This window comes from Puma concolor, chromosome B3 (genome assembly GCF_028749965.1).
Source record: "Puma concolor isolate L17-30 chromosome B3, mPumCon1.1.hap2, whole genome shotgun sequence".
In the NCBI taxonomy this organism is placed as follows: domain Eukaryota; kingdom Metazoa; phylum Chordata; class Mammalia; order Carnivora; family Felidae; genus Puma; species Puma concolor.
Window position 1 is genome coordinate 96,637,549 of NC_141672.1, and position 18,145 is coordinate 96,655,693.

Genomic DNA, 18,145 nt, shown 5'->3' on the forward strand with positions numbered 1-18,145 from the left:
GCTCGGTCTGGGCACGGCTCAGTCACCTGAAACAGCATGGCAAAAGGACCTCCAGGGAGCAGACAGTCACCTGACAAGCAGTCAGCCAATAGCGAAACTCAGTCCTCAGTTTGAGTTTCAGGGACAGAATGCGAGACCTTGGACAGGAGAACTGGGCCCAACATTCCACTAAGTAGAGTGCTGGCCACGGGTTGGATTCAGATGGCAGGTAAGACGGAAACCAAGGGTTAGAACCAGAAGGGGGCAAGTGAAGATTAGTGTCCATTTCCCTGCCCAGACACGCTTAACCAAGATGCTGAGTGCCAGCTGAGGCATGGTGTGTGGCCTCCAGAGGCTGGCCAGGCATATGGCAGTGCTTACCCTTGGGATGTAGAAGATGGGAGCTGGTGGGGGGGGAGGGGGGCAGGGAGGGCGGGCAGCCCATTAAACAGGGCTTTGGGGAAGGGTGGAGGCACCTAGGAAGGGCACATGGAGACCACAGCTGATCAACATGAGACTAAAGAGAAACAGGCAAAACAAGAGGCTTGATGTAAATGGAGAAGCGATTTTGAGCCCAAGAGTGGTAGCTGTAGGCAATAGCTTTTGTCTAATTTTCTGTGGACTGGGCTATTTAAAGTTGAGAGTTGGGGCAGGACCACAGCCACGGCACCTTTTTGCCAAATCCGGGAAGGTTAGAGTAACCCTCTTCCTATGCACCAGACAAGCCAGCCGGTGAAGAGGTGAGAGGGGGAAATGGCTTGCAGAAACTGGAAATGGCCAGTCGAGGCAACAGTTTTGATACTAAACACCCGCTTAATCTCTGAGTTTACCTGCCATCTGAATCACCCCTTCCTTGGAGGTGGATAATTGGGAGTTTTTATTTAAAACAGGTTTAGAAACTTTGAACATCTGTTTGCAACTCCTCCTGGTCTTCAAGCCATAAGCAGAATTCATAGATTGTGAATGTGTCATCCTGAGGAGTTAAAGCCAGCTGGGGATCAGGTTGCACAGAGGTCGAGATGTGCTAGAGATAAGTGACCATGGAAACCTCCAGAAGTTCACTGTTCTATGGGTCTATTCTGGACCTTCTACTCTATAGAAATTTCTAGCATCCCAGTTCCCAAATGTCAGACATAACTTGATTTAAATGTATGTTCCACAAGACTCTAGATTATTATATCATTTCCATTTATATCATTTATTGGGTAATTGAGTATTGAAACTTAAGATCACTACACCCTTACATGTGTGGGATTGCTATTCTGTGTGATGAATGTTGTTTGTCAGGAATTTAAGGATGATTCCTTCAATTTATCTTTTAAATTTTGACTTTCTTTTTTTCCTTTATTTCTTACCTAGTTCGTAAAAAGCGAGTTGAAGGAGACCGAAGGTAAACTTCCACGAGAGGAGGCAAAGGTTCATCATGGCTGCCAATTAAAAATAAGCAAGCAAAAACTATTCTCCTTCCCCATCAGGACCATTTTATCAAAGGTTGTTCATTTCCGTTAACCACACAGCTCATAGTCTGTTGTTCTTTTTTAGCACTACTTATCTTGGATTTTTTAATGTATACAATTGTGTCATGTGCTCATGGGCCCCTCTGGCGACTTGCAGCAGTGGACTTAAGCAGATCTTAGTGCGTAACAGCAATGGAAAATGATTTAACCACTTTCATATTGGGTTGTCTGGCTTTCTTACATGAACTTTTTTTTTTAATCACTGAAAGGAATTTAGTATATAAGTGTATTTGTAACTGTGATTACGATAGAGGCCTATCTCTGTTTACATGCATAGCTTTGAGTTAGGCTAAATACAACAGAAGTGTTCTTCTGACCACATAAGAAGTTAGTATTGCCAATCTTTCACTGGGTGAGAACATGTGACTGACTGAGCACAAATTCTCCCCTACCTCCAGAAAAATCACCAAACTCACATGCCCCACTGTTTGAAGAAGTGCACTAAACGCACGTGTCCTACTGTTTGAAGATCATTGGTGTCATCTTCATAAAAGCAAGGCAGCATTGTGATACTTTAACACAGCATTAGCAAATAAGTGTGAAATATTAACCCATGAATAGTCTTCAAAGCAGACTTACAGGCAGCAAAGTTAATTAGCACACCTACCTTTATTGATGATTCAACATAAATTCGATCTTTAACATGACTCTACTAGATAACTTTTTACAAAGCTGTTTTAAACTTTTCCAGACATGGTGGGAAATTTTTAAATTTTAGTAAGAGGGCGGCTTTTAACACAGTACATTCCAAAATAAAACAATAATAATTGCACCTTAGAGTTGTCTGATACAGATGATTGCATCATTTTGGCAAATTTTAGAAGCATTTATTGCTTTATCTTTAGTATAGCAGTATCACAGAATGATCTGTGAACGTTCAAGTTAATTTTACAGACATTTGTCCATATGGCATGATCCTTCCAGACATTTGCAAACATCAGGAAAAAATGTGAATTGTCACTTTTCCAGATGTTTGTCATCTCAAGGACAAAGCCTGTGAAAGTACAGCTGGGATGATTGCGTGGTTGTGTGCATTAACTTTTCATCTAGCAGTGCAACAGTGTGATCCCAAGCGAAGGAAATGTGTGTCTATAGCCTTTGGCTCAAGTTCACGTGCCTTTGATGACACTCAGTGCCTGAGGCTATACCTGGTGGCATTCTGACCCTGCCTTGGGCACTTCACCCTCTCTTCTCTCCTCCTTTCCTTCCAACTCTTTCTCTTTTTTTCTTCTTTTCTCTGAAATTCTGAGCCATGTAAAGGTGACATCCCTTGTGTTGGTGACACCTGGAGCTGAGGACATTGGTGACTCAGGCAGAAGATGGACCCAAGTCAGAATTTGTTTAGTAATTGAGTGTTCCTGAGTTGCTTGATAGTAGTAAAACAAGTTAATGGGAAAACAATGTGTGTATTATCCTAGTTAGCTTGTAAAACACATGGAATCTAGTCAGGAGAGCTAACCTTCATAAAATTGGACATTTACCTGTCTTAGAAGTATCTGCATCCGTATCTCTAAAATCCTTTGAAACATTTCACTTTCTTGACAATATTTTACATTTTTTGAGGAAACAATGAGCAGAACATGTTGACGCATTTGGAATCCTAAAAATCCTTTAATTAATAGCTTTTGACTATCTCTCCATAGTAAATACCATTTGATGGTTTTCAGTTTTATTTTTACTTCCCTCTTACTCACTTAGGTGTGGTATGTTGGAGCCAACTCATACAGGCTTACCAATTATTAAATTTTCAAGAATTTTGCACACTTGTTAAATATAGCCATTATTAAAAATAAAATGGCATGCACCTACAATTAAATTATTTTAAAAACCAAGGTAATACTCAAAAATACCTTTTACTGTTTTCTCTGCTCTCAAGATTATTCATATCTACTGTGTCTGTGTGGCAGAAATACTGTATAATGATGTGCTTTTGTGCGTCTTTTCCCATCTCAGAAGTTCACAACTTCTTGTTGACAGTTTGAAATTGTCCGTGGTGGGAGTACTTATACTATGGAAATGAGCAAATGTTACAGATCAGATGTTTCCCACCCCTTGGTTGCTGGTTGGCAAACATTCATCAGTATGCCCAGAGTTCTTTTTCTGTATATATATGTTTCGGTTACCATGTTGCCACAGGGAAGAATCTTTCTCTTAAGCGTCTTTATCCTATCTGTTTAGATTTGTTGCAGATATATTATAAGTGCTGAATCCCTGACATGCCCTTCAAGTAAGACTTTTTCCTTTTCTCATTCACTCTCTTTCTTGCCTTCATCGCTAAGAAATCTTGTATTCTACAGTGTTCACTGAAGCTCCAAAGTTCTGTGGATCGGGGGCTAAAGCAGTTCCTGACAAGCCTTGGCAGAAAGCAATGAAAAAAAAGTCAGAATTTGATGCTGCGGCTGTTGAGAGTATTAAAGCAAGATAGTGGGATATTACCAAAATTTAGCCCTGTTTTTAGCTTGTGAAATAGTTGGGTCACATGTAATAGAGTTTATAAAATCAAATATTTATGATAAACAGTTTATCTTATCATTACCTGTGTTTTTAAAATAACTTGAAAGGTGACATTTCCATGAGTATTCACATATTAAAGATAACTATTAGAAGATAAACTTACACTTTTGGGAGCCTGTGAATCATTTCATTAGCCCAGGACTTCATTTCTCCATTTGCCCAAAATGTGTAAGTAGAAGCTTTTTCATAATCCTGAGCATGACTAATCCCTTACCATCCATCGTGGTGGGGCATAATGTATATAAAATATTTTTATATGTGTGCATTTTGCCAAATACTATGTTGAGATATTTGGCAACATCTGGACAACTGATTGAAGAGAGATAATTCTCTCCGCACACCACCCCCTTTCCCTTTTTAGACTTGTACAGGCCCATGCTAGTGTCAAATCACTCATCAGGACTTGCAGGCCCCTATCACCAACACCCATCACAGCGTATGTGGAAGATAACTTTTAGGAGAGAATTTTGGAAGTCTAGAGACCATATGATTAGTCCAGCACTACATCTCCCCATGTGCCCAAAGCATGTAACGGAAGCTACTTTATCCTCATTAGCATGATTAAATCCCTTTCATCTTGGTAGGGCATAATGTAAATAAATGTGTGCATGTGTGTGTGAGTGTGTGTGGCCACCTATCTAAATATGTAACGAGGTATGTGGCTACATCTGGACCACTGATTGAAGGGAGATGCTCTCTCGCCAGCTCCATTTCCCTTGTCCGTTTTAGCATTGCTGCAGGCCCAGAGTCAATGCAAATCACTCCCTGGAGTTTGCAGCTTGGGTCACCAAACACTGAATCTCACAGCATGTATGAAAGATCACTCTTAGGAAATAAATATTAGAAGCACGGAAATCATTTTATTGTTCTGGCACCAAAACCCATTATATGCCTGAAGTGTGTAAGTGGAAGCACTTTTCGTCTTCCATCAACATGATTAAGCCCCTTCCTTCCATCTGGGTAGGGTAAGCTGTATATAAATATTTTGTACATAAAAATCGCCAAATACTGTAAGTGGTATTTGGCTGAAGCTGGACGCCTGATTGAAGGGAGATGCTGTCTCCCAGTCCCTCTTCCCTTACCCCTCTTGGAGCTGCCGTGGGCCTAGGTTACATAATCACTATCCTGGGTGGGGGGGGGGGGGGAGCACGTGTGGCTCACCCATCTTAGAGCATGCAGCCCATCTCCATTAAAAACTCCAAAATCATCCCAATGCCTATACTCCTCAAAACAATTTCCCTAAGGGAAGCCTGGTACACCAAACCAAAAGAATAGCTGCTTCTCTTCCAGACAGAAGCGTGGCCCCTGGCAGGGCACCAGCATTAGGGAAACCAGTGTGCTCTGAAGAACTACCATGAGAACATATCAGACACTCGAACTTGAAACCAGCGTGCTTTAAACGTAAAATAGCCCTTTAAATTTACAAAAGAGTTTGCGGATGTTTGCTTTTTTGAGGGATATGATGTACTTGGCCCTCTCCCAAGCCCTGTAAAGGAGACAGAGGAAGTATAAGAATTCTGGGTTAATATAGTTTGCTAGGTGTTTCTGGGTTTGGGGGGTAGAGTGCCTTTTTGCAAAGTGGATACCATCTTTAGTTCAAGTATTGATAGTATCAGCAGAAATGGGCAGGGGGCAGTAAGTTGGGAATACTGGGTTCTGTGGTATGTCGTTACCTCTGCTGAGTTGGATATATTTCTGGCGTCAGCTTTTAAGTCATGATCCTGAAACTCCCTTCTGCTCTTCCACTGATGATGCAATAATTGCCATTTTCATGTTAATGAGCAGAGAAGGAAAAAGAAATGTCTTAGCTCCACCTTCCAGTAGCAGATTCCCTTCATTGCTCCTCATTTCAAATATCCATGCCACGTACCAGGCCATCTCCAAAACTAAAGGCTTGGGACACATACAAAGGAAAGGTGTGAGAGTGCTTGGCAGCATCAGGCTGCGCCCAATGGATAGAAATCATGTGATCAGGCCTCCTGGTAACAAGCTTGAGAGAGAAAAGTACCCTAAACCTCAGGACGTGTTTATTGTTTTCTTGCTCCCAACTCTAGATTAGATTGAATTTTGTTTTGTGGTTCAGAGGTTATTAAGTGGAGGGACTAAGTGAGGTGGGGAAGGAAGGTGGTAATTAAAGGTCCTAATTTGCTTAAGGGGAGAAGCAAGTTCTGCTCAACTTACCTCCTTCCCGTCTGCCCATAGCAGCAATGACAAAATACCCAGTAGATGGATGGAGGGAGTGTTTCAAAGTTTAAACTTGTAACCTGGCTCTGGGTACTGTTCTAGGAAGGCCATCCACTTACCAGAAGTTATCCCAGTTTTGTGATGCATCATTGATTTGGGAGAGGGTGAAGGGGGCCTGGACTTTTCTCTGACATCTTCCATGGCTGTCATTTTGAGCACACTGGCTCTGCCTGTTGGTATGGTGGCAAGGCACCATACTAACAGACTTGGAGACTGACTCCTAATCCCATCACCAACACTTAGCAGGTATATGATCATGGGCAATTCATTCAATTGCCTGACAATTATAGACTATATAGGGGGAAGAGCACTGGATTTGGAGTCAAGGAACCTGGACACTTGGCTCCACACTTTCTTAGCTGGGTGACTTTGGGGCAAGCCACTTAGTCTCTCAAGCCTAAGATTCTTCAGCTATATTATAGTGGGAATAATATCTTCACTAACTACCTCACAGAGTTGTGGTGAGAATATAATCAGATAATGGGATGAAAACACTATCCTGGAAAGGGCGATACAAAAGCGGGAGATCATTTTCATCATCTATTCACTAATGGTTTCCACTGCCTCTTAAATCTGTTTTATTTTCTTCTGACCATTGAGTGTGAGGAATCACAGCATGGGTATGACATAGGGGATTGGAATTATTTTATTTCTAACACAGAGGTGGGAGAGTTAGTTGATGGGTGGGTGGGTGTTACATACCAGTGATGTGTGTGATAGAGCATTTTCTTGGGTCGTTTTGACAGTACCCTAGGACATGGTCAGGACCCTTGCAGTGAGTCTAAGGCTGGACACAAGTAGGGGAGCAAACAGTGATTAAGAATTGAGGGGAAGGTTTGGGGCACTGCTGCCCTCCGGCCAGGCTGTCACCACAGGGGAGGCTATGACTTGAGGTGTGACAGGGGACCTAGGAAGAAAAGATTGTCTGTAAGGTTCCAGCAGCTGCGTGACAGGCTTAAGCCCTGATAGTGAAGGGGAGAAAGTGTCACCTGTGAGATCAGCTCTCCTTGGCAGCAACTGCCTTGTTATCACCAGCAACCTTGGCTCTAGTCAGTATTCTTGTGCTAAGAAAGATACTGAAACATGGCCGCACAGGACTTTCATAAGCACGTGGAAGCATGGACTCTCTCATCAACCTTTGTGTCTTCAGTAGCATCTAGTGAGGTGCTTTGTATATAACAGGTGCTTTATAAATGTTGCTTGAATTGAATTGTCCTCCGCCCCACAAGAATTATGCTCCATTCGCCATCATGTGGTGTTTCGAAAACAGTACTGATTCAGATATCAGCTGTGTGTCACTTTGGGCAAGACTTTCCATCTTTCTTCTATCTTGTCTTCACTTCATCTGTAAAATGAAGTGGGTGGATTAGATGCTCTCTAAGATCCCTTCCAGCTCCCAAAGGTTACAAGAATCCTGTGATTCTGAAGTTTCCATTGCCTCTGAACATGTGTGAATAATGCCTCCATTGCAACTCCATCTGTCTTCAAAAGGCTTTGTCCAGAACATTCCACAGACAGTTACCTGTCCCTCTTCAGCGGTTTTTACTGTTTTCAGAATAGTTCTGGAGGAGCAGCCTTTTCTGAAAGGAGATTTTTAAATGTATAGTATTTTCTCCTCAAAATTGGTGAAGAGGAGAAGGAAATGCAAAGAAGGAAACTGAGCACAGTAAACACAGCATGTCTTTCATAGGCTTTTATTTAAAGTGTAAGTGTGTGTGTGTGTGTGTGTGTGTGTGTGTGTGTGTGTGTGTGTTTCTGAGCACATATTGACTGGATAACAAAGAGAAGCCAATCAGAAATACACTGTGCAATTGAGAGAAGCTGGCCCAGGATTTAAAATTTCCCATGGTTGATCTAAATGCAAATAGATAGGACTTGGCCATGTGGCGAAATGAGATGAATAGAAAATGTGCTTCTTATGGAAATTTTATTTTAGTACCAAACATTGCCAGTGACAATCTTTAGTTAAGAAAGAAATTATTCTGACCTAAAATTCTTATCTCTGCCATTTTGGTTTTTAAAAAACCCACTAAATTCGTGGAATAATATTTATATTTCAGTTAAACCTTTATCTTAATTTTGTTTCATCTATTCCAGGAAAACAAGCAGCATTTTTCATTGCATTTAAAAATGTAAAATAGTTGCATGCCACCAGTCTGTAATATCTTACCAGTTTGGATGCCTGTAATGTGTGACTTTATGTGTATCTGTATTATTTTAAAGAGAACAAAGGAAATAATGCTTTGTAAACTATTTAGAATTATATTGGCAACATTTATTTGGCTAAGCAGTTATTGAAAAATTCATATAGTTTCACTTTTCATTTTGAAACTTTTCAATCAAAGGTAGATATTATATTCATTAAGGAATTAAAGACTAATTTGCCTTTTAAATGTGAAACTGAACATTGTGGGAAATAAGCGTGTGATAAAGCAAAATGTATGAAGTGTGAAATCCTTTCACCCTGATAATTAGTAAGAATCCAGGTTAACACAAATAGGTTGCAGCGTTTGACCCTTTGGGATTAGCCAGCCAGACCTAATGCTAAGGGAAACATATACTGTTTTAACTCATCAAGATCTTTCTGCTTTCAAAGATATAATGTATTCATTTATGTCCAGAATGAAGCTTCCAAGTGAAAATGTACAGAACATTAGGAATTAATAAACTTTGCTTTTAAAATGAAAGTAAAGACTGATTTAATCTGGATGATTTTTAGACGTCTTTTTTAAAATGAACAGTCATCACCATGTTCTCATATTAAATGAGTCCATTTGCAGAAAGGACTATAAAGTGTCTTTAATATGAAGAAGATAAGAAATAGATAAACAATGAGAAGTAGCCAGAGGGAGAAAGGAGAACTCATTATTAAAATAAATATGCACACATTTGGCTAAACAGTTGAAATTTGTTAGAATAAATGGGAGCAGGAATATAGATAATCCCAATGGGTTCATTGTTTTACCTTGAATTTTTTATATTAACTTTGGGTTTAGTTTTTTTCAGCTATGCTGGGATTGATAACACAAAACACTAAAAATAACAAAGTTATACTGCAAAGGTTTGCCCTGGAAAAACAAGAAAACCCTTTTCCTGCCCTCCTTCTGAACTCTACCCTCTTTGACGCATAGAGGAAAAGTCCAAGGAGAAGCACAGAAGACCTATGTCTAATTTCTGTATTTGCTGTTCCACACCTTCTCATGCACAAGGAAGTATAGTAATTATTTTGTATAAAGGATTCCTTCATGCTGTGGGGCTGTAATGAATAGGAGTTACAAGTATGCACTTTGAAGTCAGACTTGACTAGTTCAAATCTCACTTCTGTGAGTTGTGTGAATTTCTGCAAATCTCCTACCTCAGTTTCTTCACCTGTAAAATAGGAATCATAATCATACGTGACAGTAGTAACAGTGGTACTGTTGTAGGATTAATGTGTAAAACACTTAGGACAGTGCCTGACATATAGAAGGCACGTAGGTATTACTATGCTAAATTGTAACTTAAATAAATACCCACGGATATTAATGCCAACAAAGTGGTCCATTTTATGCTGACAATGTCAGGAATTTAAGCAGGAATACATCTTACTTTTTTGTGTGTTTCTACTGTCCATTCCTTCTGGCAAACAGGCGCTCCCTCAGCACTCCAGTAATTGAATATAAACAAGATAGAGCTGACTCAGAAGTTACTCCTGGTATGCCCTCTCATTTAGCTCTGCTCTTTGTGATTTCCTTGATGTTTCAACTTGTTTGTACCTGCTCTGCTTTTTGGGTGCCTTCCTTTGCATTTGGCAGTCTGGCTTCTGAAGCAACTCCTTGACTTTTGGGTCTGTTTTGTGCTGGACTTGACTCTGTTATAGACCTCCCTCTCTCGGTTTGATTATTCAGCCTTACCCGCCCCCCAGCCCCCCAAGGCTATGAGAAATGGTGCCTCATGCCTCCTCTACCCCAGTATTTACCCATACCCTAGTCCCACCAGCCAGGGAACATGACCAGATGCCCACAGCCTCCAGCAAGTGTCCCAAATGTCACAGGACCTCAGTAGGAATTAGATATATGTGTGTTTGAACGAGATTGGGCTCTGTGTGGATCCCAACCAACATAAGGAGATGATATAGGAAAATTAGGCAGTTTCATGACTCGAAATATATGTGTGTGAGGGTGGAGTTCTCCAAATTGTAGACCACTGAACTTACCAAAATTTTAGAAAAATATGTCATCTGCTTTAGTGGTTTTTGAGCACTTAGAAGTGAAACAGTGGTCTATAAAATGAAGCACAGATTCATTTAGAGTAAATGATAGGAAATCATGAGAGTCCGGGGAAAAGAACACACTATATTTTTCAGCAAGACATTTGACAAAGTCTCACAGCATCCTTGAGAAATGTGGGTTGCATAACAGTGCAATTAAATAGTTAAATGACTGGTTTAAACAATCTTTTTTGACTCTTGATGATAAATGCTGATGAGTGGAAGAATTGCAGCCAGAAGGGCTTAGTAGGCACCACAGGGCTCTTTCCTCGACATGTTTGATCAGCAGTTTAACAGTAATTTGGATATAATACTGATAGAATACCAACCGAGTCTTCAACCATTGGGGCACTGGGAGGGACAAGGAATACTTTGAGAGGTTCAGAAATATCTGACAAGCCAGTATAAGCCTGTATGAAATCAAGTAAAATATAATACAAGTACCAGTATAGTTGTCTACCTTTAAGACAGAAAACATAAACTGCAAAAGATAGAATGGGAAAAATATGACTCAACTGCCATCTGTGTGGATAAAGATTTGGGGGTTGACTAAAAGCTTAACTGTGAATAAGAAGTAGAATGTCCTGCCTAAAAAGCTAAGTCTATCTTAAGTCACATTAAACAAAGAATCTTGGTATTTGGTCCCAAATCTCCTATTTGTCCTGGGCTTTGTGCCTCAACTTTTGGAATGTCTACTTCAATATTATTTCCATCCTCCTTGAACTTTAGCATGGTAAGTGTTCATGTGTTTATAAGGATTGTTCTTATATCTAATCAGTCAACAGTGTCACTGATATAAACAAAATATGTAATTTATATTTGCTATTATTATATGAATATTCATTTCCAGAAACATACAGGTGTTCTAGACATAATATAGGTGAAAAATCTCTATATTATTTATTTGCTGAAATTCTATCAAAGTATAAATGTATACTAATTCCTGTATAAATAAAATGTATAATAATTGCTGATTGTGAAAGGTTTATTTTATGTTCAAAACTAAGTTAAAAATCAATTCAAAATTATTAAAAATTTATTAAGAACTTTCACGTAGGTAGGGTAGGGGCACCTGGGTGACTCGGTTGAGTGTCCAACTTCCGCTCAACTCATAATCTCGTGGTTCCTGAGTTCCAGCCCCACATCCGGCTCTCTGCTGTCAGCCTGTCAGCACAGAGCCTGCTTTGGATCCTCTGTCCCCCTGTCTCTGCCCCTCCCCTGCTTGTGCTCTCCCAAAATAAATAAATATTATTAAAAAAATTTTTTTAAAGAAATTTCAAGTAGGTAAATAAACAGAAATTAGTTGACAATAACTACAAATATAAAGAGAGAATGCATTAGCTAGATAACTTAGGAAGAACAGCATATTTTTTTTAGTCAACAAATGTTTATAAAAATTTAAATAATACAGGGGCATGTGGGTGGCTCAGTCAGTTAAGCGTCCAACTTCAGCTCAGGTCATGATCTCATGGTTCATGGATTGGAGCCCCGCATCAGGCTCTGTCCTGACAACTCAGAGCCTGGAGGCTGCTTCAGATTCTATGTCTCCCTCTCTCTCTGCCCCTTCCCTGCTCATGCTCTCTCTCTCTCAAAAATAAACATTAAAAGAACTTTTTAAAAAATAATATAAGAATAAGTAGAAGTTACATCATATCATAACTGTTCTTTGTAGAAGTGTTTGGTATAACTTGCATTTATAATTTAAAACCAGAATTTAATTCTTATTTAATTCCTTTTGGGGCCTGGATCTTCTTTATCCTCTTAAATCAGCTGAATTTGACTCTACAGTGTCTGTAGGAGTCTAACAGCTGACCATACTGGGAAAAAATTGTTCCTATACTACAATGTTAAACTTTACAATTTTAGAACTGACATTTTAGGTAATAATATTAAAATAATAATTTAACTTTTGGCATAAAATTTGAGATTTATTTGTGTATTCTAGAAGTTTATTCTTTGATACTGATATTTGTCAGCAACCTTGGCTTCAACTGAAAATTTTAGTTCTCAGTTCTTTGGTATTTGGCTGAAGTATGTATTCAGTGCATCCCAGTGAAGGCATAATAGGGTATGAAAATAGGAGAAACAGCAATATTAATTCCAGATGGCATTAGGGAAGTTTGAGTGATAAAGAGGCATTTGAGAGGACAATGAAACATGAGGAGGCTTCTAACAGACAGAGGTGGGTGATAGTTAAGGACATTTCAAGCTGAAGAGTTTGCTTGAATCCTTTCTATGAAATTGTATGTCCCAACCATGGTGTTTGTCTTCTCTGATTCCTACCTCCCACTTTAACCAACTCCAAGCTCCCAGAATGAAATCCTTACCTTTTACTTTTAAGTTTATTTGTAAACGTATGAATATTTACATCTTTAGCTTAAGATTTCTCATCTCTCCTATAAAATACATATTTAAAAAAAATACTTAAGTGTATCAAGGAAACTATTTCCTAAAGGAGCTCTTTGATAACAAGAGAATTGCTGCTGACATTGATTTGCATATGCTGATTCAGCGTGACATGCTTTATGAGTTATTCTGGCTGGAAGTTTAAAGAAAACAGTAATTAGGGCTTATACTACATTAAGAAGAGTTACAGTGTCATTTTATCAATCATGTTTACTCTGACCAAACCCTGAAAACTAATAGGAACCATATTCTGTCCTTTATTCAGATATTTTACCTAACAGTCTCAGATTTGTTCTCTGCAGTATGCTGACCTTACTGTTTTCCATTATGCAGAGTTGGATTAACTGTGTGGGGGAGGGGTGCCATACTACTTCCATTTCTATTGCCTTGCACTGAATGGACCCTGTAGCAGTCCACTCTGGCTAAGTCAGTCTCCAGTGGCAAGCAAACCTAAATGTCAATTTACTTCTTGTCACATTACATGTCAGTACCTGTGTTTGGCCGAGACACTGATCTATGTAACTTCTCATTCTACAACCCCGGCAGAAGGATCAGCCTCTGTTTGGGACATGTCATTTTCTTGGTGGAGAGAAAGAGGAAGCATGCTAATGGGAAACACCAGTGACTCTTGAATTCCACTCAGAGCTGTCCTGTTGCCTCTTCCATTCACATTTCATTGGCCAAAACAAGGTCCATCCATGTTTGTAAACTTTGGGATTACAATATGACAACAACTGTATGAAGAAAGACGGAAAAACACGTTACTAGATCATAGCCAAGCCTGACAATGTCTACAGGGAGGCACTGCACGTCACATAGCAGTGGGTACAGCTGTTCTGTCCTTTAGAGGAGAGCAAATATTTGGCAACAATATTTCAATCCACCACAGACCTTCAGTGGATTTATCTTTTCACTTACTTATGTCAATCTAATTTTCAGGTTTTTCCTTTTTTTTTTTTCCCTCTTTAAGAATTGTGTCTTTCTAACTTGTAAGCTACTAATGGCAACCCATAAAGTATAGTCTTAGCTCTGCCTCCATTTCAGGATGAACTTTACTATGTCTTGTCCTATGGAGCCAACTCTCTCAAAGCTGGTGTTTATACCTACATCACGTCACTGGCCGGCACTTAGAGGCAAACCCTCTTGTTCTGTGTCCCAAAATGAGAAGAGGAGGGGGAGGGAAGGATTCAATATTCTTTTTTTTTCTTACAAATATTTATTGAATGTCTATTGAATGTGCCGTGTCATACACTGTTGGAGATGTTAAGGATACAGGAGTAAACAGCACAAAGTCCTCCAGGAGCTCATACGAAGTATACAAGCAAGATGATATCAGGGAGTGAGAAGTGCTATGAAGACAGTAAGGAAAGGGGAGAAAGGCAAGGTAAGGTGATCAGAGGAGGCCTTTCAGAGGTGAACCTTGAGTACAACCTTCATAAAAATGAGGGCATGAGCCATGGGTATTTGGGAGGAAAAGTATCCTCCTGTGTAGTGCAAAGAAAGACACGGAGGTGGGAATATACTTGGCAGGACGGACAAACCTCAGGGAATGGATTGTAGCAAAAGTGGAAGCAGCTAGGAAGGTTCAATTTTTCACAGTTTTATTCAATATTAGGGTATTGTTCTTAACACCTTTGGTCCCACATGTAGTATTTAGTACACATGGGTTTAGGAGATTCATGTCTGTAAACCTTGTGGTTATAATACATTAATATTTGTCTGAAGAATGGAGCAAACCCCAGCACCAAATCACATTATTTTAGAAAAAGCAACTAAAATAGTATTTAGATATTTGTTAGGAAAACTTTAAAATGAATAGCTAGCAGGGCACCTGGGTGGCTTGGTTGAGCCTCGACTCTTGATTTCAGCTCAGGTCATGATCTCACAGTCATGAGCTTGAGCCCCTTATTGGGCTCTGGGCTGAGCGTGGAATCTGCTTACGACTCCTTCTCTCTTGGGGCACCTGGATGACTAAGTCACTTAAGCATCTGACTTCTGCTCAGGTCCTGATCTCATCACAGTCTGTGAGTTCAAGCCCCGCATCCGGCTGTGCTGACAGCTCTAAGCCAGGAGACTGCTTCGTATTCTGTGTGTGTGTGTGTGTGTGTGTGTGTGTGTGTGTGTGTGTGTGTGTGTGTGTCTGCCCCTTCCTTGCTCGCATTCTGTCTCCTTCTCTAAAAAATAACATTAAAAAAAAAAAGATTCATTCTCTCTCCATCCCTCCCTGCTCCCCATTCATGCACATGCTCTCTGTCTCTCAAAAATAAATAATTAAATGGAATGAATAGCTAGTTAAAAGAGAAAATACATTGAATACATTGACACCCCATATTGGAAGATCAGTAAGAGAATGTGTCGTAGATTAAGTCAGTCAGACACCCAATTAAAAGCCCTTTCTGCCTTAAAAAAAAGAAAAAAAAAGTAAAAGAAGCCGTATTGCAGGCGAAACTCTTTTTTGTTTTAAGTTTATTTACTTTGAGAGAGAGTGCCAGAGAGCACAAGCAGGGGAGGGACAGAGAGAAGGAGAGACAGAATTTCAAGCAGGCCCCACACCATCAGTGCAGAGCCCAACGTGGGGCCCAGCTTGGGCCGAAATCATGAACCGTGAGATCATGACCTGAGTCAAGATCAAGAGTCGGATGTTTACCCGACTGATCCGCCTAGGCGTCCCATGAGGAAAAGCCTTCTTAAAACAAACCATATCTGGATGGCTGTAGCCCTCTGTTTTGCTTGTTCAGGAATTCCCTTTTGTCACTTTCCCCAGGAGCAATGCCCCAGAGGTGTTGCAGGAATTCTCAACAGACTTGATGGTAAGTCGAAATACCTATATGTTAATTTATAATGACATATAGAACTATCAAATGGATCCAGATCAAATAAGTCACCTCATCCAGTTACAGTACAATCTCCATGGACTGTTAGAGAATTTTATTCATATACCATGGACATGGTCACAGATCACCTTACTTTAAAGAAGTTGATGAGAATCACTCTTGGCCTTTTGGCTAAGATGAAGCGTAAAGAATTTGATGAAATTTAAGAGACACATCAGTCTGATCAACAATGGAAAGCATGCTAGAATTTGAGTCAGAATATCTGTGCTTCATTTCTTTCTTTTTTTTTTCTTTTATAATGTATTGTCAAGTTAGCTAACATACAGTGTATACAGTGTGCTCTTGGCTTCAGGAGTAGATTCCTATGATTCATCATTTACATACAACACCCAGTGCTCATCCCAACAAGTGCCCTCCTTAATGCCCATCACCTATTTTCCCCTCCCCCCTTCCCCCACCCCATCAACCCTCAGTTTGTTCTCTGATTCTAAGAGCCTCTTATGATTTGCCTTCCTCTATGTTTGTGACTATTTTTTTCTCTTTCCCTTCCCCCATGGTCTTATGTTAAGTTTCTTAAATTCCACAAGAGTGAAAACATACGATATCTGTCTTTCTCTGACATATTTCACTTAGCATAATACCCTCCAGTTCCATCCATGTTGTTGCAAATGGCAAGATTTCATTCTTTTTCACTGCTGGGTAGTATTCCATTGTATATATGCATACTACATCTTCTTTATCCATTCATCACTTGATGGACATCTGGGCTCTTTCCATAATTTGGCTATTATTGATATGTGTGCTTTATTTCTGGCTCTCAAATTGTTGGTTGTGTGCTCTTGTGAAAATTACTTAACTCTTCTGAGTCTTAGTTTTCTCATCTGTAGAAATGGAGTATACTCATATATTCTTTGTAGAGTTATCTTGAGAATTGGATGAAATATTAGTGCTGCTACAGTGCTTGGTGTGGATTAAGTACACAAGAAATGTATTAGTTGAATCTGAATTCTGTAGGAAGTTGCTCTCAGAAAGCTGTTATCTCCAAGAATATTTGAGAAGTCGATAAACACTAAGATGCTATAGAGAATACGATGCAATGGGCACAAGGTGTAATGTTGATGGTCCTCTAAGAATATTCGCAATTTAGGAGGTTTTCTTTTTCTTAAAAACTCCAAATCATCAGTGATCTTCATTTCAGGGATTAATGTGTACTATTGTACAAAATTCCAGGGTGTTTACCTAGGGTGCTTTCTGCTCTCAAGGGCAGAAGTAAATGACAGGAAAGGTTTAACCATTAGTTGGTTTCCACAATAGGTTTGGCTGGAATGTACCTCAAGCAGGCACTTCATCCTCTTCCTGGCTACTTTTTTTTTTTTTTTTTTTTTTTTTTTTTACGTTTATTTTTGTTTTGAGAGAGAGATAGAGAGCAAGCAGGGAGGAGTAGAGAGAGGGAGACAGAATCCCAAGCAGGCTCCACACTATCAGTGCAGAGCCTGATGCGGGCTCAAACTCACAAACCATGAGATCATGACCTGAGCAGAAACCAAGTCAGACGCTTAAACGACTGAGCAGGTACCCCTGGCTGCATTCTTGAAAGAAGGCGTATCAAAACTAAGCATTACTCCTGGGAATGGTTTAGTCATGAAGAGCAGGCCAGAAAAACTACCAATGAGTGACTAAGGGAATGAATGGAAGGCCATTGCCGTTCTCTCTCCACAGAGCCCTGCATAAAAGACAGTCATTTCCTAACACACAGAACTGTCTTCTGAGGTATTGCTACTCTCTTCGTCTTCCCCTCCAGGCTACCCATCCGCCCCAGCACCCTCCTTTGAACAGCACTTGCTTTTTTCTCCCACTTCTATTAGCTGAGCTTCACCATCTGGTGTAGAGCTTGAGGCTGATATGGGAAGGTAGGTTGGAGCCAAAACTGCTTGGGAATATTGGGGCTATAGCTGAGACATCATCCCTGGTTGTATGCTTAAGGAAATTACTAGGGTCACAACGCCCTTGAGATGACATGTGCTTGGTTTATGCCCCTCTCTTCCTTCGCCTTTGTTTACTTTTCTATCAGTTTTTCATGAGTTTATAGGGCTCCATGTCGCGTGCTGGCATTAGCAAGCAAGGGCAAAATATAAGCCCTGCCTCATGTGCCTCTTTAGTCAAAGCAAAGTGGAACTCTATACCAAGAAGACTCTAGTTGCTGTTTATAGCTCCCAGAGGGTCAAGGGGAGATATTTCCACTAGTGAAGATTGTTGTCCCCGGCTGGACGAAGACTTGCTATCCGCAGCCACTTGCAACGTCTTGCAGATTGTAAAAACCAGGATCAGCGCTGAGCGTCGCTCTCCTCGCTCGAACTACAGCTCCCAGGATGCCCCGCGACCGGGGAGTGCGCACGCGCTTC

General features: G+C 40.2%; 1 protein-coding gene across 1 annotated transcript in view; it reads left to right on the plus strand.

Annotated features, from left to right (window-relative positions):
- TMOD2 (tropomodulin 2) overlaps window positions 1–8,946 on the plus strand; it is a 54,254-nt gene extending 45,308 nt beyond the window's left edge. The window contains exon 10 of the mRNA XM_086710690.1: window positions 1,339–8,946. Within this exon, the coding sequence (XP_086566816.1) occupies window positions 1,339–1,373 (35 nt within the window). The 3' untranslated portion in view covers window positions 1,374–8,946. The remainder of the gene's footprint in view (window positions 1–1,338) is intronic.
- The last annotated feature ends 9,199 nt before the right edge of the window (window positions 8,947–18,145 follow it).